Raw genomic sequence first — 19,637 nt, forward strand, 5'->3', positions numbered from 1 at the left:
TTATTATTTTAGTGTTGTATCGAGTGGGCACAGAACAGCTCCCTGGGCTCATTATTATTTTTACACAGTATTTATATAGCGCTGACATATTCCGCAGCGCTGTACAAAGTCTATAGTCATGTGACTAGCTGTCCCTCAGAGGAGCTCACAATCTAATCTCCCTACCATAGTCCTATGTCATTATCATAGTCTAAGGGCAATTTTAGGAGGAAGCCAAATAACCTAACTGCATGTTTTTGGAATGTGGGAGGAAACCCACACAGACACGGGGAGAACCTGCAAACTCCATGCAGATAGGGTCCCACCTGAGATTCCAACCTGGGGCTGGAAAGACCGGAGTGCTAACCACTGAGCCACCATGCTGCCCACATACTCACATGAAGCCAGTGGATAACCATAGCCCCAAGATTGGGGTCCCCTATACCCCTGACTATGAGTGCTACCCCCAGATTTGTGCAGACAAGGACGGATGATGATGCACATGGAGCAGAATTGTTTGCTGATGGAGGTGCGAGACTTTGGCTGTGTATACCCCATGCAGGGCTTTTTTTTATAAATTTCAATTTTTTTTACATTTTGTAGAGGGGCCACTGGCGGATCTAAAATATTTCTATGGGGCCCCTGGATGATGTAATATGACAGACGCAAACTTTATGCCAGGAAGTCATTGCCTTAACCTGCAATAAAGGTGAGCCAGGTGAGGTGGAGGTGTGGCCCTGCTGTCCGGCCCTGAGCATTTATCACCTCACCTGTGAGTAACACCAAACAGAACAATCTGAGGCTCCAACCCAGCACAACGTCCTGCTCTATATTAACATTCACCGGAGGTAAGTGTGAATCTTATTTACTAATAGCGCCAATATACAGAATATAGATGAAGTGCAATGTGAGCGCTCATCGTGCATCACTTCCATGTTACTTCATTTGTCTTCATCATCGCGGGGGGAATTGTGCAGACTTTGGCCCAGGAAATGCAGACAGCGCTCTGATCTGTACTGTGAGAGCGTTCTGTATCTCCAGATCAGAAATGTATCTGTCATTTATTACCCCCATTTATTGTACAGCGCTGCCTTATATGTTGGTGCTATTTAAATCCTGTTTAATAATAATAAAGGCTTACAATCTGATTGAACAAATGTATAAAATGTTTAGAGAGCCATTTATAAAAGAGTGAATCTGACATTCCCTGGCGGAGAATTAATTACTGCCGTGGCAATGAAAGAAAGATTCTTCACCAGGGAATGTTTCAGTGAATGTCAGATTCACTGATTTAATATTAATGAACCTTATCCTGCATAGTTCTCTGGACACTTTGGGGACCTTTTTATAAAAATTTCAACTAATGGAGAAGTATGCACATTCATTCTGTGTGAATTAACTTTTTGTAATTTATAAAGCTGCTGCATTGGTCCATAATGAAATGTCCCTAATGGATTTTGTGCTCTTGCAGTGAATGTTTTTAAGGTGTTATTGTTATATTTTGTGTTATATTTGTCCTGCAGAAGACAATATAAATAGATTGTAAGCTCACAAGGCCAGGTTTTGTGTTTGCTGTCTGATCCTACATGGGGTCTCCATTCCCAGTCTGGATTATGGGGGATCTCCAGTGCTCCCCTCTCCTTTGTTTCTGGAGGGGTCAGTGGACCAGATTTTTCACCACCGATTGCATTTGGGAGAATTAATTTGCCGGCAGTAACCTCACATTTGCTGCTAGTAAGAGGATGGGCAACAAGGAGATAAATTCACACTTGTGGTGCAGGTGTTATGGAGAATGTTAGAATGAATCTTCATGGATAAGTGAATTTATCCCGAGTGCCCCCCTAACCTACCCCACCCTCCCCCTCCACAGATCTGATGGCCCTGGTTCTGCTCTTTGCATCCATTTACTGTCCCTTCTATGGGACTCATCCCTGGCCCCGGGCGCCATAAGGAGTCCATGGGGCACTGATGGGGTGCAAATAAAAAACAAGTCCGGTGCACATTTTTTTGGCCTGCTGTGTAGTGGGCTCGTGTGCCCGTATCATAAAGAACCGAAACTTACAGTCCCCATTCCTGCAGCTTTCCAACATTTCCATGTAAATGCAAAATTGTGTGGGGAAAGTGTTAGACCCCAGAGATTGCCCCCCCCCCCCCCAATATGTTCTGGTGACCCCGGCTACCAAAACAAAAAAGGAAGATCACCCTAAGACCATAGGAACTCATTCTTCATGAAATCAAATACAAGGAATACGGTCGCCATGTTTAATCTTTGTAGACTGAAATTTGCCCCAAATGGTGACCTGGACAGGGGGGCGCAGGACAAACATGAGGTTAGAAAGGTCAAATGATTAGGAAAGTCTAAGTTTGTTTTTAGTTGCTCAGGGGAAGTGTTAGCTCTTCAGACAAGATTGTGTATGTGCCATCCCCACCCCCTGGTGACCAAACAGAAAATAGGGGACATTGTATATTTTGGTGTTGCCCATCTAAGACCAAGAGAACTCATTCTTCATGAAATCTAATACAAGGAATATGCACGCCATGTTGTTTAATCTTTGTGGATTGAAATTTGCCCCAAGTGGTGACCTGGCCGGGGGGGGGGGCAAACATGGGGGCAGAATGGGGATGAAGAAAGTGTTGTATTGTCAATGGACGGCACGCTGATCCACAGGGAAGCCAAGCCGGCCATCTCAATCATCCGCTCCGTATTCTTCTATATAAAAGCCTGATAAGCCCTAACAATGCAAATTGTCACAAACAGCTGACGGGACAATCGTATCTCATGAAGTCACCACGGCTCAAGGTACTGGCACTCCGCAGGGTGTAAATAAAGAGCCGGCGAATTATTTCCATTTGGTGGAATGCCAGTATAAAATGTTTAATCGGCATAATAGCCGGGTCACTGTGGCACAACTCCAACTGTGCCACACATAGGAAGCCAAACACGTTTCGCCATGTATGTGTCCGGCCTTACATAGGTTATCATTGTGTGTACCCCCCATATTACATTACATTGGTGGTGTCTGTGCCCCCCCCATACATTACATTGGTGGTGTCTGTGCCCCCCCCATACATTACATTGGTGGTGTCTGTGCCCCCCCCATACATTACATTGGTGGTGTCTGTGCCCCCTTATATCAGTGGGTGGTGTCTGGCACACTTTCATGGTGGCCGTGCCATGGAAGATACCATTTTACACTCAGAGGCCCCTGATTGGTGGGGGTTGGGTCAGCTGCCCCTTTTGCCCCATTGGGGAATACAGTCCCTTACTTTCACAAACTTTCTTACACCAGTTTGAGGAAATTCCTCTCCATGCTCAGGTGATGGTGCCGCTTTTTTGTAGCCCCAGGTGGTGGAAGGGACGTTACTCACAAGAAAACCCTTTGCCAAATGACCGGCAGATCTGGAAATTCCATGGCCGTCCATTATCAGCTGTCAGAAATATTGACAAGGAGCGGCTTCCCTGTGCAAAGGTGTGATAATCTTCCCAGCACTCTGTTTTATGGGGCAATTTGTTTCCTTCTTCTGATGAAAAATAAAATAAACGGCACCATTGGGGGGTAATAGTAATCGGGAACAATTTCAGATGCCATGTTATTATTCTGAAGGATTTCTCTCCTCCTTGGAACCAACATTCATATCTTAAATTATGGGGAATTGTACAGGGGACACACACTTCTGCCCTGAGGGGGTATATTCATTCTGGGGGCAATACAGCAGTAAATGCCTGCAAGATCCAATTCAGATCTTATAACAATCTTGGAGGAGATTGGGGGGGGGGGGGGTCACTTGACTTTCTGTTCTAAAGACAATGGCGGTTACAATGGCGCAGCAAATGAGCGCAAATAATTAGGAACATAGTGACCAATAAAAACCCAACTGATGTTCTAATCCATCACCATCCTGAATCCAATGTACATTGATTTATCTAATACCACCTCACGGGATGTAATCCTCTCCCCTCCCCAATATTTGGAGGCATGGAACCATTGGGCATTGCTGCTTTGCCATGGATCTGATAACATTTCCCTTGTATAATTATTTTCCTTCTATTGTTTTTCTGCAGAGTCTCATCATGACGAAAGCTCGCGCTCTGATCATCGCCATATCATCGTTTTATGATCGGCCCGGTGAGAACGGTATAGCGTTAGATCAACGTAATGGAGTAAAGCGTGACACGAAACGTCTCTTCCGGGTTCTCTCCAAGCTGGGCTTTGATGTTTGTTTGCGCACTGATATCACTGCCAGAGAGATCAGAGAGCTCTACCAAAACGGTAATTATACTTTTATGTTAAGATATCAATTATATATAAAGAGTCCAATCCTAAGTCACACATTCGTGGATTGTTTGGACTTTTATGTTTAAAGAAAACAACAAAGATATACCACTACTTAAAAGATAAAGTAAAGTTAAAACAACATTAATATTACACAGTACTTATATAGTGCTGACATATTACACAGCGCAGTACAAAGTCCATAGTCATGTCATTAGCTGTCCCTCAAAAGAGCCCACAATCTAATGTTCCCTACCATAGTCATATGTCATTATCACTAAGATAACTAGTCTAAGGGCAATATTGTGGAGAACCCACCTGGGAGTACCCTGAGGAAACGCACACAAACACGGGGAGAACCTGCAAACTCCATGCAGATAGTCCAGGCCAAGATTCCAACCTGGGACCCAGCGCTGCAAAGGTCGGAGTGCTAACCACTGAGCCACCATGCTGCCCAGTCAAGTCAATATTTGTCTAACATATGGTTGTTTTAATTTATTCCTACAATATTTATTAATAATAATAGTAAATAATATTATTATACAATAATATTAAAAAATATATAAATAATATTAGGACATGCTCCATGCTCCTCAGGCTTCTGATCAATCATTTATATTATCTTCACATATTGGCATATAGAAAATGCAATCCAGTTGGTGAATATTGATTTTTTTTATTTCTTTCAGAACGAAGGATGCCCCAAGGGGATTGTTTCATCAGCATCCTTTCCAGCCATGGTGAGGAGGGGGTCATTTATGATTTACGTGGTGATCCGGTGTACCTTCGAGATTTGTATGACCTGCTATCTCCGGAGAGCTGCCCAGCACTGGCTGGGGTACCCAAGCTGTTCTTCATACAGGTGACTATGTGGGGATGATGCTGGGATGGGTGATGTGGGGATTTATGGCAGGATTGTTTAATTCCAATTCACGTTTTATCATAGGCGTGCCGAGGCACAGATTTGGATGAAGGAGCCATGGTGGAGACTGATGCGGCATCACCCCAAATAAGCGCCTTCTCCCACATTGACTCCCTCCCGAGGGACACTGCGGTTGTGTTTGCCAGCAGTGAAGGTAGGTGAAGATTATTGTGCAACATTCCAAATATCTAAACTGAGAAAAAATATCCAAGAAATGTTCATGGCACTGGAATGAAGACAAAATGTACTAGAGAAGTCCCTGATGCATCAAAAGCCTTTACCTGAAATCTGTACAATGTTCAGGATTAGGAGAAACTATGGGTGCCTAGGCATTACCCAGTAACATGTGATGTCTTTGTAGGAATTCGGAGACAACGGTCATATTGTTAGCACTCCACCTGCAGCATCCTCGGCTTCCCTTTAGCTGTGCAGATTTTTTTTTTTTTAGCATCCCCTGCACTTTCTCTGGGGCTGTTCACAGCTGGAGGGGATTTCATAAAAAGTGCAGCAGCCAATGAGCAGAGTAGTAGTTCCTGGTTCTAACATTGTCCTGCTATTGGCTGCTAGCCGTATTTATACCCCCCGATTCCAGGCTCGGATTGCTGTATCCTCAGCCTTACCTGAGATTTGCTCAGTCGCACTCTGCCATATTTTTCCCTTTTGGTTTCCTGACCTGTGCTTGTATCTGGAATACGCATGTGCTGTCATCCAATTTAGTACCTGATCTGTGCTGTCCCTACACCGGAGCCCTCTGTCCCCTTCGCCCCTGGTGGGTAAGAGCCTGGGGGCCACGATCTGGTGTTCTCCCCACAACAAAGTAGTCATTAGGGTCACCGGGCCGTCATCCCCTGGGGGGTTCTCTGGTGAAGACCGGGAGACACTTAGACTCTACGCCCCAGGTAATGCCGCATCACCTGCCAGTGGGTGAAACCCTAACATATATATTGCCCCATTCATGCCAAACAAGTGACAGCATGGAATCAGAAAGGTGTGACAAGAGTAGAAAGACTGAAAGAGGCAATCCTCCCAGTTTACATCAATTCAGCTAGAGCCAATTACTGGGGGAGGGGGGTAAGATGTTTTCAAAAAACAGAACACTAGTTTGTGGGCACAAACCCAAAGTGTATATTGTAAGTAGACACCTGTGTATAAAGGATGGGGGATGGGGTGGTGAGGAGTGCGGCTATCTTACAATAAAAGTTTGCTGTACCTCTAATATGAAGCCAGTGAGCATTAATAAATACTTTGGCTTACTAAGGAAAGTTTTATTATTATTCCCTAACTTATCTTTCCCTTTTCCCAACTCTCCTTCCTTTGTTCCTCGCTCCTCCATATCTCCTTACTGTTGTAGGTCTTGACACGCTTGTACCTTAGCTTCAGTTGTTGAATGTCTCAACAAGACCTGCGAAACGCGTGGAGATTGTGCATTAGTCTTAGTCTCATTCTGTCAATCTACATATTTGCTGACATGTTTTTGTAACCCAAAAACAACATTTTAACCTAAAAAATAACAATTTTATAAAATGTTATTTGTAATGTATATTTCGGAAGCCTTAATGTCCCTTATGATCACCAGTTTTTGGGATGTTGGTATCGTTTCTAGAATAGTTTTGGGATGTTGGTATCGTTTCTAGAGTAGTTTTGGGATGTTGGTATCGTTTCTAGAATAGTTTTGGGATGTTGGTATCGTTTCTAGAATAGTTTTGGGACGTGGTTTCCTGTATTCATAAGTATGTTTCGTGGAATGTTTTTATTGATACAATAAACTGGTAAGAAGGATCCATATTGGCAGCATGCAGAGATCCCTCCAAGCTTATTAGATTTCCTACCATTGGCTGATTTCATGCTTCTCTCTTTAGGTTACGCGGCATTCCAAAACCCCATTGGCTCCGTCTTCCTGCAGACGCTGTGTGACATCCTGAGCGGAAATGAGAAGGACCTGGAACTCACTCAACTTCTCACTCGCCTTAATTTTTTGGTGGCCTACAAGTTTGAAAGCCGAGGAACCTATGGAGGCTACAAAGAGATGCCATGCTACATTACTAACCTCACCCGGGAGCTGTACCCATTCCGGAAGAGGACATAGACCGGCTCTGTGCCTACACCTATACAAGAATTCTACACTGCCATGTTTTGTAATATTGCCTAGCTATAGCAAATTCACCGGACATTGTAAATATCTGGAGTGTAAGGAGGGGAACTCCAAAGAACTTTTCATGACTTGGTCACTTTTATAGTGGATATTGATACATTGTAATACTAATTAGGATTGCAGATTAGAATTGGCTTTTCTGTATTATTGATAAGCCGTTGTGTGTTATTGCACGCCATTGTTTACACGGAGTTATCAGGTAATGTAATGCGTATATTACAAAGGTTAAAACATTTCATGTATGTTCAGACTGAACAATCTAATCCTGGCTTAGTTCAATATGTGACCTCTAGGCCTATCAAAGGACAAGCGTCGGGTAAATACAAAATATTGCATATCTATAATTCTATATTCATATGTAGCAGCACGTGCAGCTCTGCTTGAGATCGTTTGCTCACAGACCTCAATAGCTGATGAGCAGATTACTCGCACACCTATATGAGTCGCAGCAATGACTGTCCTGTGGGGTTTTAGTTGGGAATTTCCTGAAAGCTGCTAAATACTCCAAGAAATCAAAAGGTGCATCCTGTAATGTGTATTTGGAATTTATATGCATGTAAAAACAAAAACATTGAATGTTGTCAGTGTAACTTGCCCCTTTTGCTCCAATACATTGGACTTGACTTTTTAAAGCTCTCCAAGGCTGGAGAGGATACACTTTCATCAGCGAAGCTGGGTGATCCAACTTTGGAGAGGTTTCAAAAATCAGGCCCATTGACTCGGCCAGAAACTGGTACGCTTGTTCCAAGTCAGCTAGTAATAACACCGGAGCCCCTGGCTTAGTGAGACAGCCGGGCAAACAGCATTTTCAGAGGAGCAATGTCTGTGATAAGAATGCATTCCTTACAGACCATAGATAAAAGGAGGAGTGATTGAAGTGACAACCATGGATGGTGCTATGAAGAACTCATGAAAACAGAAGACAAAGTCGGCAGCACTCCAAGCCAATGGCTGTACAGGATCCCTTCCTCAGCGATGGTCACTTTGTACCACTTAGGAAGGGGCCCTATGGGGCCCCCGAAATGTTGGCTTTGAAACATGTTAAGACTGCGATTTTGGTGACTGGTGACTTCATCTTGTGTTTCCAAGCATTTCTATAGTCAGCTATGGCCGGCTTCATAGTTTTCGGGAGGTTTGTCATTATAAAACTGCACTTAGATAAATTAAATGCGTTCTATTATATGTAAAATTGATATGTAACTAGAATTATATTCTAAGAAAGTAATAATTTAAGAAAAAGAAACTTTAAAAGCCTATATTTATTTTATTTATTTGTAAGTCCTCTTTAAATATTTGCAGTAAAGTTGAATTTGTTAAAATTGGTGTACAATTTTTTTATTCTGACTCTCTGGCCCCGATCTATAAAGGTTCGCCAAGGTTGGAGAGAATACACGTTCATCAGTGAAGCTGGGAGATCCAGCAAACCTGGAATGGATTTCCTAAAAGTCATTAGCTATTTGTTAGCAAATGTTTTCAATCCTGGACCAGATCCATTCCAGCTTTGCTGGATCACCCAGGTTCACTGATTAAAGTGTATTCCCTCCAGCCAGAACTTTAATAAATCAGGTGCTCTGGGTCACTGGATTTGATACCCCGTTGTTTCCCATGCGGAATAAACATGGAGGAAATATTTATAAAGGATTAATCCTCATTCACTAAATATTTACTAAACGCTTTACCATGTGGTGTCGGTTGCCTGGACATTTATCACCTTCTGAAAATATTTTCAGCCCCTGGATCTTACAATGTATCCATAAAAAGAACTGCTGTGTAACTTCTTTGTCTTTATAAAGCTGAAATCATTTCAGGGCAGAGTTGCCCAGATTTGTCCTAATTATATGAATCTGAGCTTGTGTTTCTATTGGCATCAATTGGGTTATTGGTAAGAACTTTTGTACCTATTATTATCTGGTATTTATATAGCACCAACATATTACACAGTGCTGTACAACATCCATAGTCATGTGACTAGCTGTCCCTCATAGGAGCTCACGATCTAATGTCTCTACCATAGTCATTATCACAGTCTAAGGGCAATTTTGGGGGGAAGCCAATTAACCTAACTGCATGTATTTGGGATGAGGGAGGAAACCCACACAGACACAGGGAGAACTTACAAACTCCATGCAGATATTGTCCTGGCCGAGATTCTGACCTGGGACTCAGCGCTGCAAAGGCCGGAGTGCTAACCACTGAGCCACCCATTTATAACAACTAGACCCTGGAATACCACCATGCAAAACAAATCATAAAAAGCTGTCCTGGTTGCACACTATATGCATACATGTTGGGTAAACCTAAAACTTTTACTTACAAACCTTCAGTGTTCTCCCCAACCCCCTTTAGCAGGGCGCACCACCCGGTACTTTTCAGTCACCACCTGGCTGTATCTGGGTGATTATTGATGAGTTGGGTCACAGTAAAGGGGCTGCCACCCACCTACAGCTCCTTCTCACCCAGCCTAAAAAAACACTGACGGTGTATAGATACCTTCTAATTTGTAACCTTGCTCCAGATCTAAACACCTCTGTGCAATTCTACCAATTGATTCGAAATTCTGACCTTCTGGTAAAGGAATCACTTCATACATTTATAAACTTTTCCCTGGATTCCACCTCTCTGATATTATTATTATTATTATTATTAATAAACAGGTTTTTTATAATGCCAACATGTTACGCAGCGCTGTACATTAAATAGGGGTTGTAAATGACAGACAGTGACACAGGAGGAGGAGAGGACCCTGCCCCGAAGAGCTTACAATCTAAGAGGTGGGGGAAGTATCAAGAGAGGAGGAGGTTACAGTAGTCCAGACAAGATTAAAAAATGACCATTCTACCCACCAAAAAAAACCCCTAAATACACATAAGGCTACAATGAAAATGGCCGATGGGCTGCCAATGTACAAATCCCATGTTAGTAGAAAGAAGATGTTTCCTCCTGGCCGGAAGCTCCCCATAATATCGGTCTGACTTTACGTACTTTGGAATTTATGGCAACATTTATAACGGAGTTCCCAGAACAAGAAGGGAAATCTCCCTCAAGGAGACTCCGGTAGAAACGTATTTGCTGACAGGGTGAAGAAAGTTTTACAATATTAGAATTTTATTTCTTTGTGTCTTTAATGTCCAGGTGATTAGCATCAGACAGAACAGAAAGGGATTAGAATGTCATAGGAAACGTTGATGGATTTATTACCTAAAGTTCTATAGTGCCAACATCTTCAGTGGTTCTGTACAACAATAAAACAAACAATGAAGATCACACAGATGAAGCCCAGCTGAACCACCCGCCATGTAATTTGTACACAGAGGTGGAGTATATATACACAACCATTGTACAAACCGTGAGAATTGGACGGGTTTGTCTCACGTGTCAGTACAACTTGTACGACATTCTCATGTTTTCTGCTCCTCACTGGCCATCTTTCGTACAATCCAAACCAAATCTTTCCCGAATAGTGCAATGAACACCTTCAATTCTATCACTTTGCTCCAGGTATTACCATTTATGTCTCCCAACTGACCCAATTAGAAAATCTGTCCGGTAAAGGAATCATTTCAGACATTTAGTCCAAAATTCTTAAATTTGTATGGGGTTCTAGGATACTGAAATAGCCCCCCTAGGGAAGCTACACGCTACAGTGGAGATGCTGGTGTAGGTAAACTTTGATATTCCTAATAGCCATCGGTCTCTGAAATATCTCTTATTTGGGTAGCGGTCTCTTTAAGGTCTTTTAAGCTTTTATTATCTTTGTTCTACGCTGTATGGTATTCGAGTTACCTTATATCCCTGCATCTCCCTATGGAAGGACTGCTGGGGTGTCCACTGTTCCTCCCAAGTTTGCAAGGACCGGGACTTCCATTGGTGGTCTCACAACCCAGTATCACTGGTAATATAGAGCTATACGCTCCATGGAACTCTTCTTGTATTTAGAAGTCAGACATTACATTGAATATATTATATGGCGGAAACGCTCCCTCTGTGGCTCACTAATTTTGAAAGGGCCTGTCGGGATGACCGTCATGGAAAGGGACTCATCACTTCCCTGCATTCCTCCTTGCTGTTCTCACCTTAGGAAAGCCCTCCTATGTCCTATGCCTGGGCTTTGGAATAAGACTTTGATTGAACTTTTACAAGCCCATAGCTCCATTAATGTAAGAACTCCTATAAAGGTACCATACCCCATCCCGAATTTCTAAACGTCATCCAATTTTTTCCCCTCTCTGTTTCCGGGGTTGTGGGTCTATTGGAACCATGTATCACATTTGGTGGACCACGGGTTCCAAGATGTTGGCCCATGGTATATCTCGCCTATGTGCTTGTATCCTCATCCATGGGTGAAGCTCCTTTTCGGGGGATTGGACTTTCCACCTATATGTGAGCACATTTTCATCTCTCATATCCTGTGTGGTGCTACACAAACAATAGCTAAGACTTGGAAGTTTCCATCCCTACGGTTGATTGCAAGATATCTTTTTTTTGAAAAAAGCAATATTGCTTGACAGACTCAAGAAGTATCAAGAAGATGATATGGCAGCCTTGGGTTGACTTTACTTTCCCCGGTTTGTAATCTGTTTTCACATATTTAAATCTCTTTTGGCCCTTCTGGTGTTTTATTCGACCACAATTGTGGTGCTGGTTGGGGATCCACATTCTTCTCTTGCTTCACCGGTCTTCTCCTCATTCCTCCCCACACTTTTTTTCCTTCCCTCCCCCATCCATCTCCTCTCGATTACTTAACGTTAAGGGGTCATTCATATCGCAAGAAATTATCTATGATTGAATATGGATACCAACAATATTATGTGACGTTGGGTTTAAGTTTGCTTATAGTCCTGCAAAAGATTGGTCCTTCTGGGATGTGAGTACCAACCTTGTTGCTGCCGTAACTTTTTGGTCTCCCCTACTATTCTGTGTGAGAACATCCCTGTTCCACCATAGCACTGACTTAAAATGTGTATGTTAGTAATATGTTTATTTTTGTTTGTATAAATAATGCTTGGAAATATAAGTTTGATGTGATACATTATGGAAAAAATTGTTGTCATTGTAGATGTCTTGCGTCCTGAAGAAATGGACTGTGTTACGCGAAACGCGTAGGACCATATTGCACAGGATTGAACATAAGATATATGAAGCTTTATACAAGTATTTTATATGTTTTAAAGATTTTTAAGGTAGCGTCCTTGGTAGCAAAAGCCTTCTACTAGAACACAAAGTGCAAGAGTGAAGTGCTAACCTCTGCTGCCCCTGGTATTTTCTGTAATTATATTGCAATGCCCCTCTATGGGCTATCCGCATTCCAATGGAACGATGGACCTGACAAGTCACTCAGGTGTATTCTTCCAAGGATCAGTTTCCATTCTTCCATCTCTGCTCATTCCAGTAGGAACATCGGACTTCTCGGTCTCTGGTGTTGGAGCTTGCACATATTACATCAGGACCATGTAATATATGCGAGCTCTAACCTCTGGACATGGCAGTCAGAGCCAAACAAGAGAAAGTTGCAAAAGCAGCGTGATCAGCCAGACAAAACAATTTTAATAGTTTCCCACTTAAGATGTGAAATTATTTCCTGTTGTTTCATCCCATCGGCCTACTACTGGGTACTCCAGTGAATGCTATGAGAAGGAGATTTTTGTACTTTTTCTTCTGTACTTTTGTACAGAACTATTAATCTTATATTATTATATTATTATATTATATTAATTTTATCCCCTAACTACGGCCTGGGTTAGGTTATTGGATACATTGTTAAAAAATCACCAAAGTTAGTCTACATGTTTTTTCATGACAAGTTTCCTTTCTAATAAAGTCACATGTATATACCGAACAAACAGAGGTGTGAGTGTGTATTGACTCTAGATTACATATGTTATATCTCATTATTTTCAGAATTACGTTCCTCACCTTTGTGCCCGGTCCACAGGACTAATGTCTTCTCGGTAATGCTCATAACACCTGATCGGTGACTAACCAGACAGGGCGCGGTCTGCGGTGTAATCCAGGGACAGACTTTGCTGGACAGTTTTTGATCAGCGGACCTTTTCCTTGAAGGAAGTTTATTCCCGAAGAAAGAAAATCAAAACCTGAAAAGACCATTGCGAAGTGTGAATGCCAAAATGTCGAAGTGCAATATAAAAGTTTTAGGAAATCAGAACAAAAGATATTTACAATGAAGATTTTTTTGGATTTTCTCTGCTGCTCTGGTCAGCTGCTGGAAATAATAACAGATATTTCCGGATGTGGTAGCATATCTCACTCAATCCATGTGTCGGGGTTAGGCACCACATGCAAAACTAAATAAACAAGGCATCAAAATAGACAATTTTTTAACAAAGAAACATATTATCCATCTAAAAACATTTTAGGAACGTTCATAATAATTTCAAAGGTTTGTACAATCTCAATCATATTCGACGCGTTTCACAGAAAACATTCGCTTCTTCAGGAATTTGTTGAGCTTTAGAATTTTTTTGCATAACATTATTAACAAATGCAAATAGAAATATATCAAAAATGTACAAAGCATTGGTCAGACCACATCTGGAATATGCAGTCTAGTTTAGGGACATTGTGGAATTGGAGAGAGTGCAGAGAAGGACAACTAAACTAATAAAAGGAATGGAGGAGCTCCGCTATGAGGAGAGATTAGCTGAACTGAATCTATTCTCCCTTGAGAAGAGACGTATAAGGGGGGATATGATCACCCGGTATAAATATGAAAAAGGGTCCATATAGAGAACTCTCTTCCCCATTACTCACTGTAAGATCATTACAAAGCACAAGGGGGCGCTCTTTGCATCTGGAGGAAAAGAAGTTTAAGCTCCGGATAAGGAAGGGATTCTTCACTGTAAGGTCTGTGAAAATGTGGAATCGGCTCCCTCAGGAAGAAGTTTCAGCAATAGATTGCGTTAGATAGCAATAGATTACTATAGATTGCGTTAAGAAAAAGCTGGATGATTTCTAGAAGCACAGAATATAACTGGGGATTAAGGATTTATAGTAAAGATAACAGAGACTGCTGATCCAGGGAACATCCGATTGCCTCATGGAATCCGGAAGGAATTTTTTTCCCGTTGAAGCAAATTGTACCCGGGGTTTTTTGCCTTCCTCTGGACCAAATATGTCTTATAGGGTTTTATATCTGGGATATGTTTATTTCCCCAGGGGTTGAACTTGATGGACTTTTGTCTTTTATCACCCTAACCTACTATGTAACTATGTAAAAATACAATACAGCATCCCGGTTCTCCTCAACCCAACCAGATCTCCTCCCCACCCAAACTTAATTATAAAAAAATCTCCAAATACATTTCTAAATATCTGCTGTCCCCGGGCTGGTCCTTTTTCTTCTTCCTCTATGGAAATGGTTGGTGGTCCATGAAGAGGAGTGAATATAATAAACTAATCTGCCTGGTGTTTTGCCACATCCCAGGTGCATAAAACATTAACACGTTCCAAAAAGGAAACAAAGTGACTTTATAGGCATAAATATAAAAATATATACTAAACCTTTATTTTATTATAGCAATCATGGTATATTCCCGGGTTTACAGGAAGGGGATTAATGACATTAGATGGTTGGTAATTCAACCTAAAGGGGGGCTGTACAGTGTGCAAAGTAAGTGAAAAAAATGACAAATAATTTGTTTGTAGACTAAAACAAAGACCTAAAAACCGATTGCCGACCTACCCCAAGATAAGGCTTCCTGTACCGGCGCCCACTTGTAGCAATCTATTTATATCTATAATATATATAGTAAAATAATAACTATATTATTCTTTATTTTTTCTTTACAGGAAATGGAGGTGTTATAGAAGCAATGCTTTCTGTGTGTAAATTACAGTGAATAAGATAAGGAAGGATTCACAGGAAACTTCTGTCTAGTCACTCAAGACTCTAGGAGGAGAAAGTAGGTGAAAAGGATTTCACAGAATGTACAGGATTGGGACACAATGGTAATAAACGCAGCAATAAACCATCTGCGGTGTGTAATTCCATCATCCTCATGCTGCCTCCATGTGACATTTGTTGGGTTGGCTCCTGATTGTACCAATCTGGACGGTAAAGTCGGCCCTCATGCCCATGCTAGGAACAAAATATAACAAATCCTCTTTTGGTCCATAAAAAGTGCCAACCCTTCGGGTCATACGGGACTGCGGTTTTATACCTTTTGCACTGGTGACTTAAGTCACCAGTGCAAAAGGTATAAAACCGGTATAAATATAATATATATAAAGGTATATAAAAGATAAGTTTTGTGTTTGATATTTGGTTGTTTTTGTCGGAGGATCATCTAATCCAGGGGTGTCAAACTCTGGCCCGGGGGCCAAATCTGGCCCCCAACCTCCTTTTTTTTGGCTCCAAAAAGAAATCCTAAATATTAACTGCAGCTGGCCCGCCGCAGCATTGAAATAGTGCCGCTACTACAATTCCCAATATCACTCACGTCCATAGACCAGCAAGCTCTCTGCCTATGTGTGGCCCCGTATTAGACTGTTTTATGCTTGGTTGTTTTATGCTTGGACTGTTTTATAGATGCAAATAATGCCGGGAATTTCAATGAAGAGGGAGAGTTCCAGCAGCGGGCCACTCATAAGATTTAGCTCGGCATTGGCCCCGTCTGCCATTTCCAGCACTCCCCCTCAGCTTTTCCTTGCTACCCCAAGGCATGGACTGGAATGGTTGGATTTTCATAGAAGAATATTAATTTTATTATTGTTAGTCTGTGCAAAAAGCTTACCATTAAAATTTAACTCAGAAGAGGCATAACATTTTTATTTAAATAAATTCTTATACTACAGTTTAAGCCTCTTCATGAGTGTTTACCAATAAATTACATTCAAAAACATTTTTCCTACATTATACAAATTAATTATACATTTATTTTACATTATTCCATTTTTAGGTACCTGGGGAGCCTATAGTGGGGACTTCTCTCTACATCCCCATGACAGCTCACATAATAAATGTAATCTTTAACCCTTCTACCTAAACTTTCAGTATTACCCCCATTTACCTTTAATGATATTCAGGTGTTTCTACTATCCAGGTTCCTGCTTTGAGCTAAGGGTAGACCCTCTTACACTAAAGGATTTCTCCGACTTCCAATATTCTATAAGCCAAGAAGAGAAGGTTACCACAACTTACTTTACAATAAACTAGAATAACCAACAGTTTAGTTTGTGAATAGCAGCCAACCTTAAAGTAAGTGCTATCCCCTGTATAAGTCTCTCTAAGACTTATTTCTATTATTTCTATTTAGAATCACTAGTTTTTCCTCCAACTGAGTACTTTGTAGTTCAACTTCCAGCTCACCTACTCCTTTACAAGTAATCCAAGTAATATTTGGATACCAAGTAAGTTGAAACATACTTCTCAAAATGACTTACCTTACCTATCATAAGCCCATCATTTCTATGTCACTGATGTATTTTTTTCTTTTGTTTATACCACTGTGCAATTATTATTATTTTTATTATTATTAATAATAATAATAAACAGGATTTATATAGCGCTAACATATTAAGCAGCTCTGTACAATAAAAAGGGGTGGCAAATGACAGACAGATACAGACAGTGACACAGGAGGAGGAGAGGACCCTGACCCGAAGAGCTTACAATCTAGGAGGTGGGGGAAGTATCACACAATAGGAGGGGGATATGGAATGGTGGGAAGTAGTGAGGGTTTAGGAGACAGAAGAAGACGGGTAGGTGAGGGGGAAGCGTTTCTGATAGCGTATTTCTAGAAAGATACGTATACAGATATACAGATATATATATGTATAATATAAACACAAAGGCACAAATTACAGGAATAATTCTATATACGTGCATATCAATAAACTAAGAAATGTGCTACAAACAAGTAAAAAACAACTCGCAGCTAATCCGAGCAGGAAAGGGTTATAGAACATTGGAAGCTTAAATCACTCTGGGCCAAGAACTGGCAAAACCGGGCCACACATTACAGCAAGAGTCACAGGACTGTTTTAGGATATATTCAGAATGGAAATGGCAGCAATTCAGAAGGGAACCCCGGAGATCTTCATGTATCAAATTTGTACAAATATTGTAAAGTAAAGTGAAGGTGTATACAATTTACTTCATAAACTTATCATTGCCCGAAAAACTTTTGTGTATATAAATATTGCTTATATATTGCTTATGCCCAAATGAATTCCATGTTATAAAACGAGACTTCATGTGTAGTCCCAGATGCCCGGAATGGAACGTGTGCAGGGCAATATCCGCTGTCTGCTGACCTCAAACCCAGTTTCACTCGACTTTCTCCTCCTCCCACTATTTAACCTTTCTCTCAATTATCTCAGATTAAATATTCCACATTACTAAACGTCTACGGTAATGACCACAATAAAATATAATACTGTAATGTCTCCTTTTATCTTTTATCATAGATATGGCTCAAAAATAAAAATCATTAATGCCAATACTGCAAATCACATGAAACTGCATTTATAAGAAATGGGAGTCAATCTGCAATTCCTGTATTCATCATCTGTGAATGTGCCAGCACAACACTACATGATTCAGTATTAATTATTTCTTATTTAAAAAGCACCTTCATCTACTGTAGTGCTGTACAAAGTACAATAGGGACCGCAGTCATATCTATACAGTGGGAATGTCCAAATATACAAAAATATTCCAGAATATAAAAATAGCACAATACATCTGGAGGAAAAGAAGTTTAAGCTCAGGATAAGGAAGGGATTCTTCACTGTAAGGTCTGTGAAAATGTGGAGTCATCTCCAGGAAGGAGTTTCAGCAACTACTATAGATTGCTTTAAGGAAAACATTTGCAACTTATTAGCAGACGTACCATACATTAGGTTTATAATCATGTACCGCATCCCAATACAAATTACCACTTTAATATTTCAAAAAATACATTTGGGACTTTTAAGGCACCATATATTTAACATTTCTCTTTCCAGAAAGACTTTTTAACCATATAACTTATATATTTGATTTTTTAAGTAACCTTATAAAAACATTTTATTTTAAAAACAAGACAAAAGTACTTGCATACATACAAACATGCGCCCAAAGAAAACACTAACGTAAAAATGAGAAGGAATATAAAGTTCCTTGTTTCCGGTGGGATTGCAGCGCGGATCCAAAGTCGCCTTTATTAGAGCTGCGCCTGTTTAATCATAAATATATCAACATGTACATTGCTAAATGATCAATCCTATATAACAACATGTGCAGGGGCCATACACTTATGTCAGTAAATATTTGGAAAGAGAAAACTTTTTTCTTATTTGGGTTCTGTACATTACCGCAATAAATTTTAAATGAAAACAAAGGACATAGGGAGCAATGTTTCTCACATATGTTCTTCATGATTATCTGAAAATCTTGTTACAATAATAATCTTTGTTTTTGTTAATTCTCTTTTAGATGGAGAATTGTATAGGATCCCTGATCAAGAGTTTTCTTTTACTTTCTGATTTGTCTTTTTTAATAATCTTTGCTGTAGTTATTTTGCAGCTATCATCTCCATGATACCCCACTGACCCCCTCACACCCCTCTATGATACCCCACTGACCCCGTCACACCCCTCTATGATACCCCACTGACCCCCTCATACCCCTTTATGATACCCCCACTGACCCCCTCACACCCCTCTATGATACCCCACTGACCCCCTCACCCTCCCTCAATGATACCACCTGACCACCTCACACCCCTCTATGATACCCACTGACCCCCCTCCATGATACCCCACTGACCCCGTCACACCCCTCTATGATACACCACTGACCCCCTCACCCCTTCCATGATACCCCACTGACCCCCTCACACCCCTCCATGATACACCACTGACCCCGTCACCCCCTCCATGATACCCCACTGACTCCCTCCATGATATCCCACTGACCCCGTCACACCCCTCTATGATACACCACTGACCCCCTCACCCCCTCCATGATACCCCACTGACCCCCTCACACCCCTCCATGATACCCCACTGACCCCCTCACACTCCTCTACGATACCCCACTGACCACATTCCAGTTCTTACTTATAGTTACCAGAACTGATCCCCAAATAATTGCCCCCTTCCCTCCCTGTTTTCCTCCCATTTAGCTACCTCCTGGTGTGTATTAATGAGAGGATCCGCCAGGTGGCGGTGTGTCCAATAGGTCATGTATTACTGAGAGGTACCACCAGATGACGCTGTGTCTAACCAGTCAGGTATTACTGACGCTGTGACTAATCAGTCATGTATTACTAAGAAGTGCCGCTAGGAGCGCTGTGTTCCGGTGAGTTCT

The 19,637-nt window shown here is 41.3% G+C and overlaps 1 protein-coding gene across 1 annotated transcript; it reads left to right on the forward strand.

Annotated features, from left to right (window-relative positions):
- The first annotated feature begins 719 nt into the window (after positions 1 to 719).
- Positions 720 to 9,052, forward strand: LOC140322235 (caspase-7-like). Its single transcript, XM_072398822.1, has 5 exons — positions 720 to 827; positions 4,043 to 4,250; positions 4,943 to 5,115; positions 5,200 to 5,329; positions 7,035 to 9,052. Exons 2-5 carry the CDS (start codon positions 4,052 to 4,054, stop codon positions 7,259 to 7,261), a joined length of 729 nt encoding a protein of 242 aa, XP_072254923.1. The 5' UTR covers positions 720 to 827; positions 4,043 to 4,051; the 3' UTR covers positions 7,262 to 9,052.
- The last annotated feature ends 10,585 nt before the right edge of the window (positions 9,053 to 19,637 follow it).

The sequence above is a fragment of the Pyxicephalus adspersus genome, chromosome 2 (assembly GCF_032062135.1).
Source record: "Pyxicephalus adspersus chromosome 2, UCB_Pads_2.0, whole genome shotgun sequence".
Lineage (NCBI taxonomy): Eukaryota > Metazoa > Chordata > Amphibia > Anura > Pyxicephalidae > Pyxicephalus > Pyxicephalus adspersus.

Coding starts and splice junctions, on each gene's coding strand:
- LOC140322235 (XM_072398822.1), top strand. CDS start 4,052: ATGACGAAAGCTCGCGCTCTGATCATCGCCATATCATCGTTTTATGAT. Junction 4,251..4,942: donor CAGAGAGCTCTACCAAAACG/GTAATTATACTT, acceptor TATTTCTTTCAG/AACGAAGGATGCCCCAAGGG. Junction 5,330..7,034: donor TGTGTTTGCCAGCAGTGAAG/GTAGGTGAAGAT, acceptor TTCTCTCTTTAG/GTTACGCGGCATTCCAAAAC.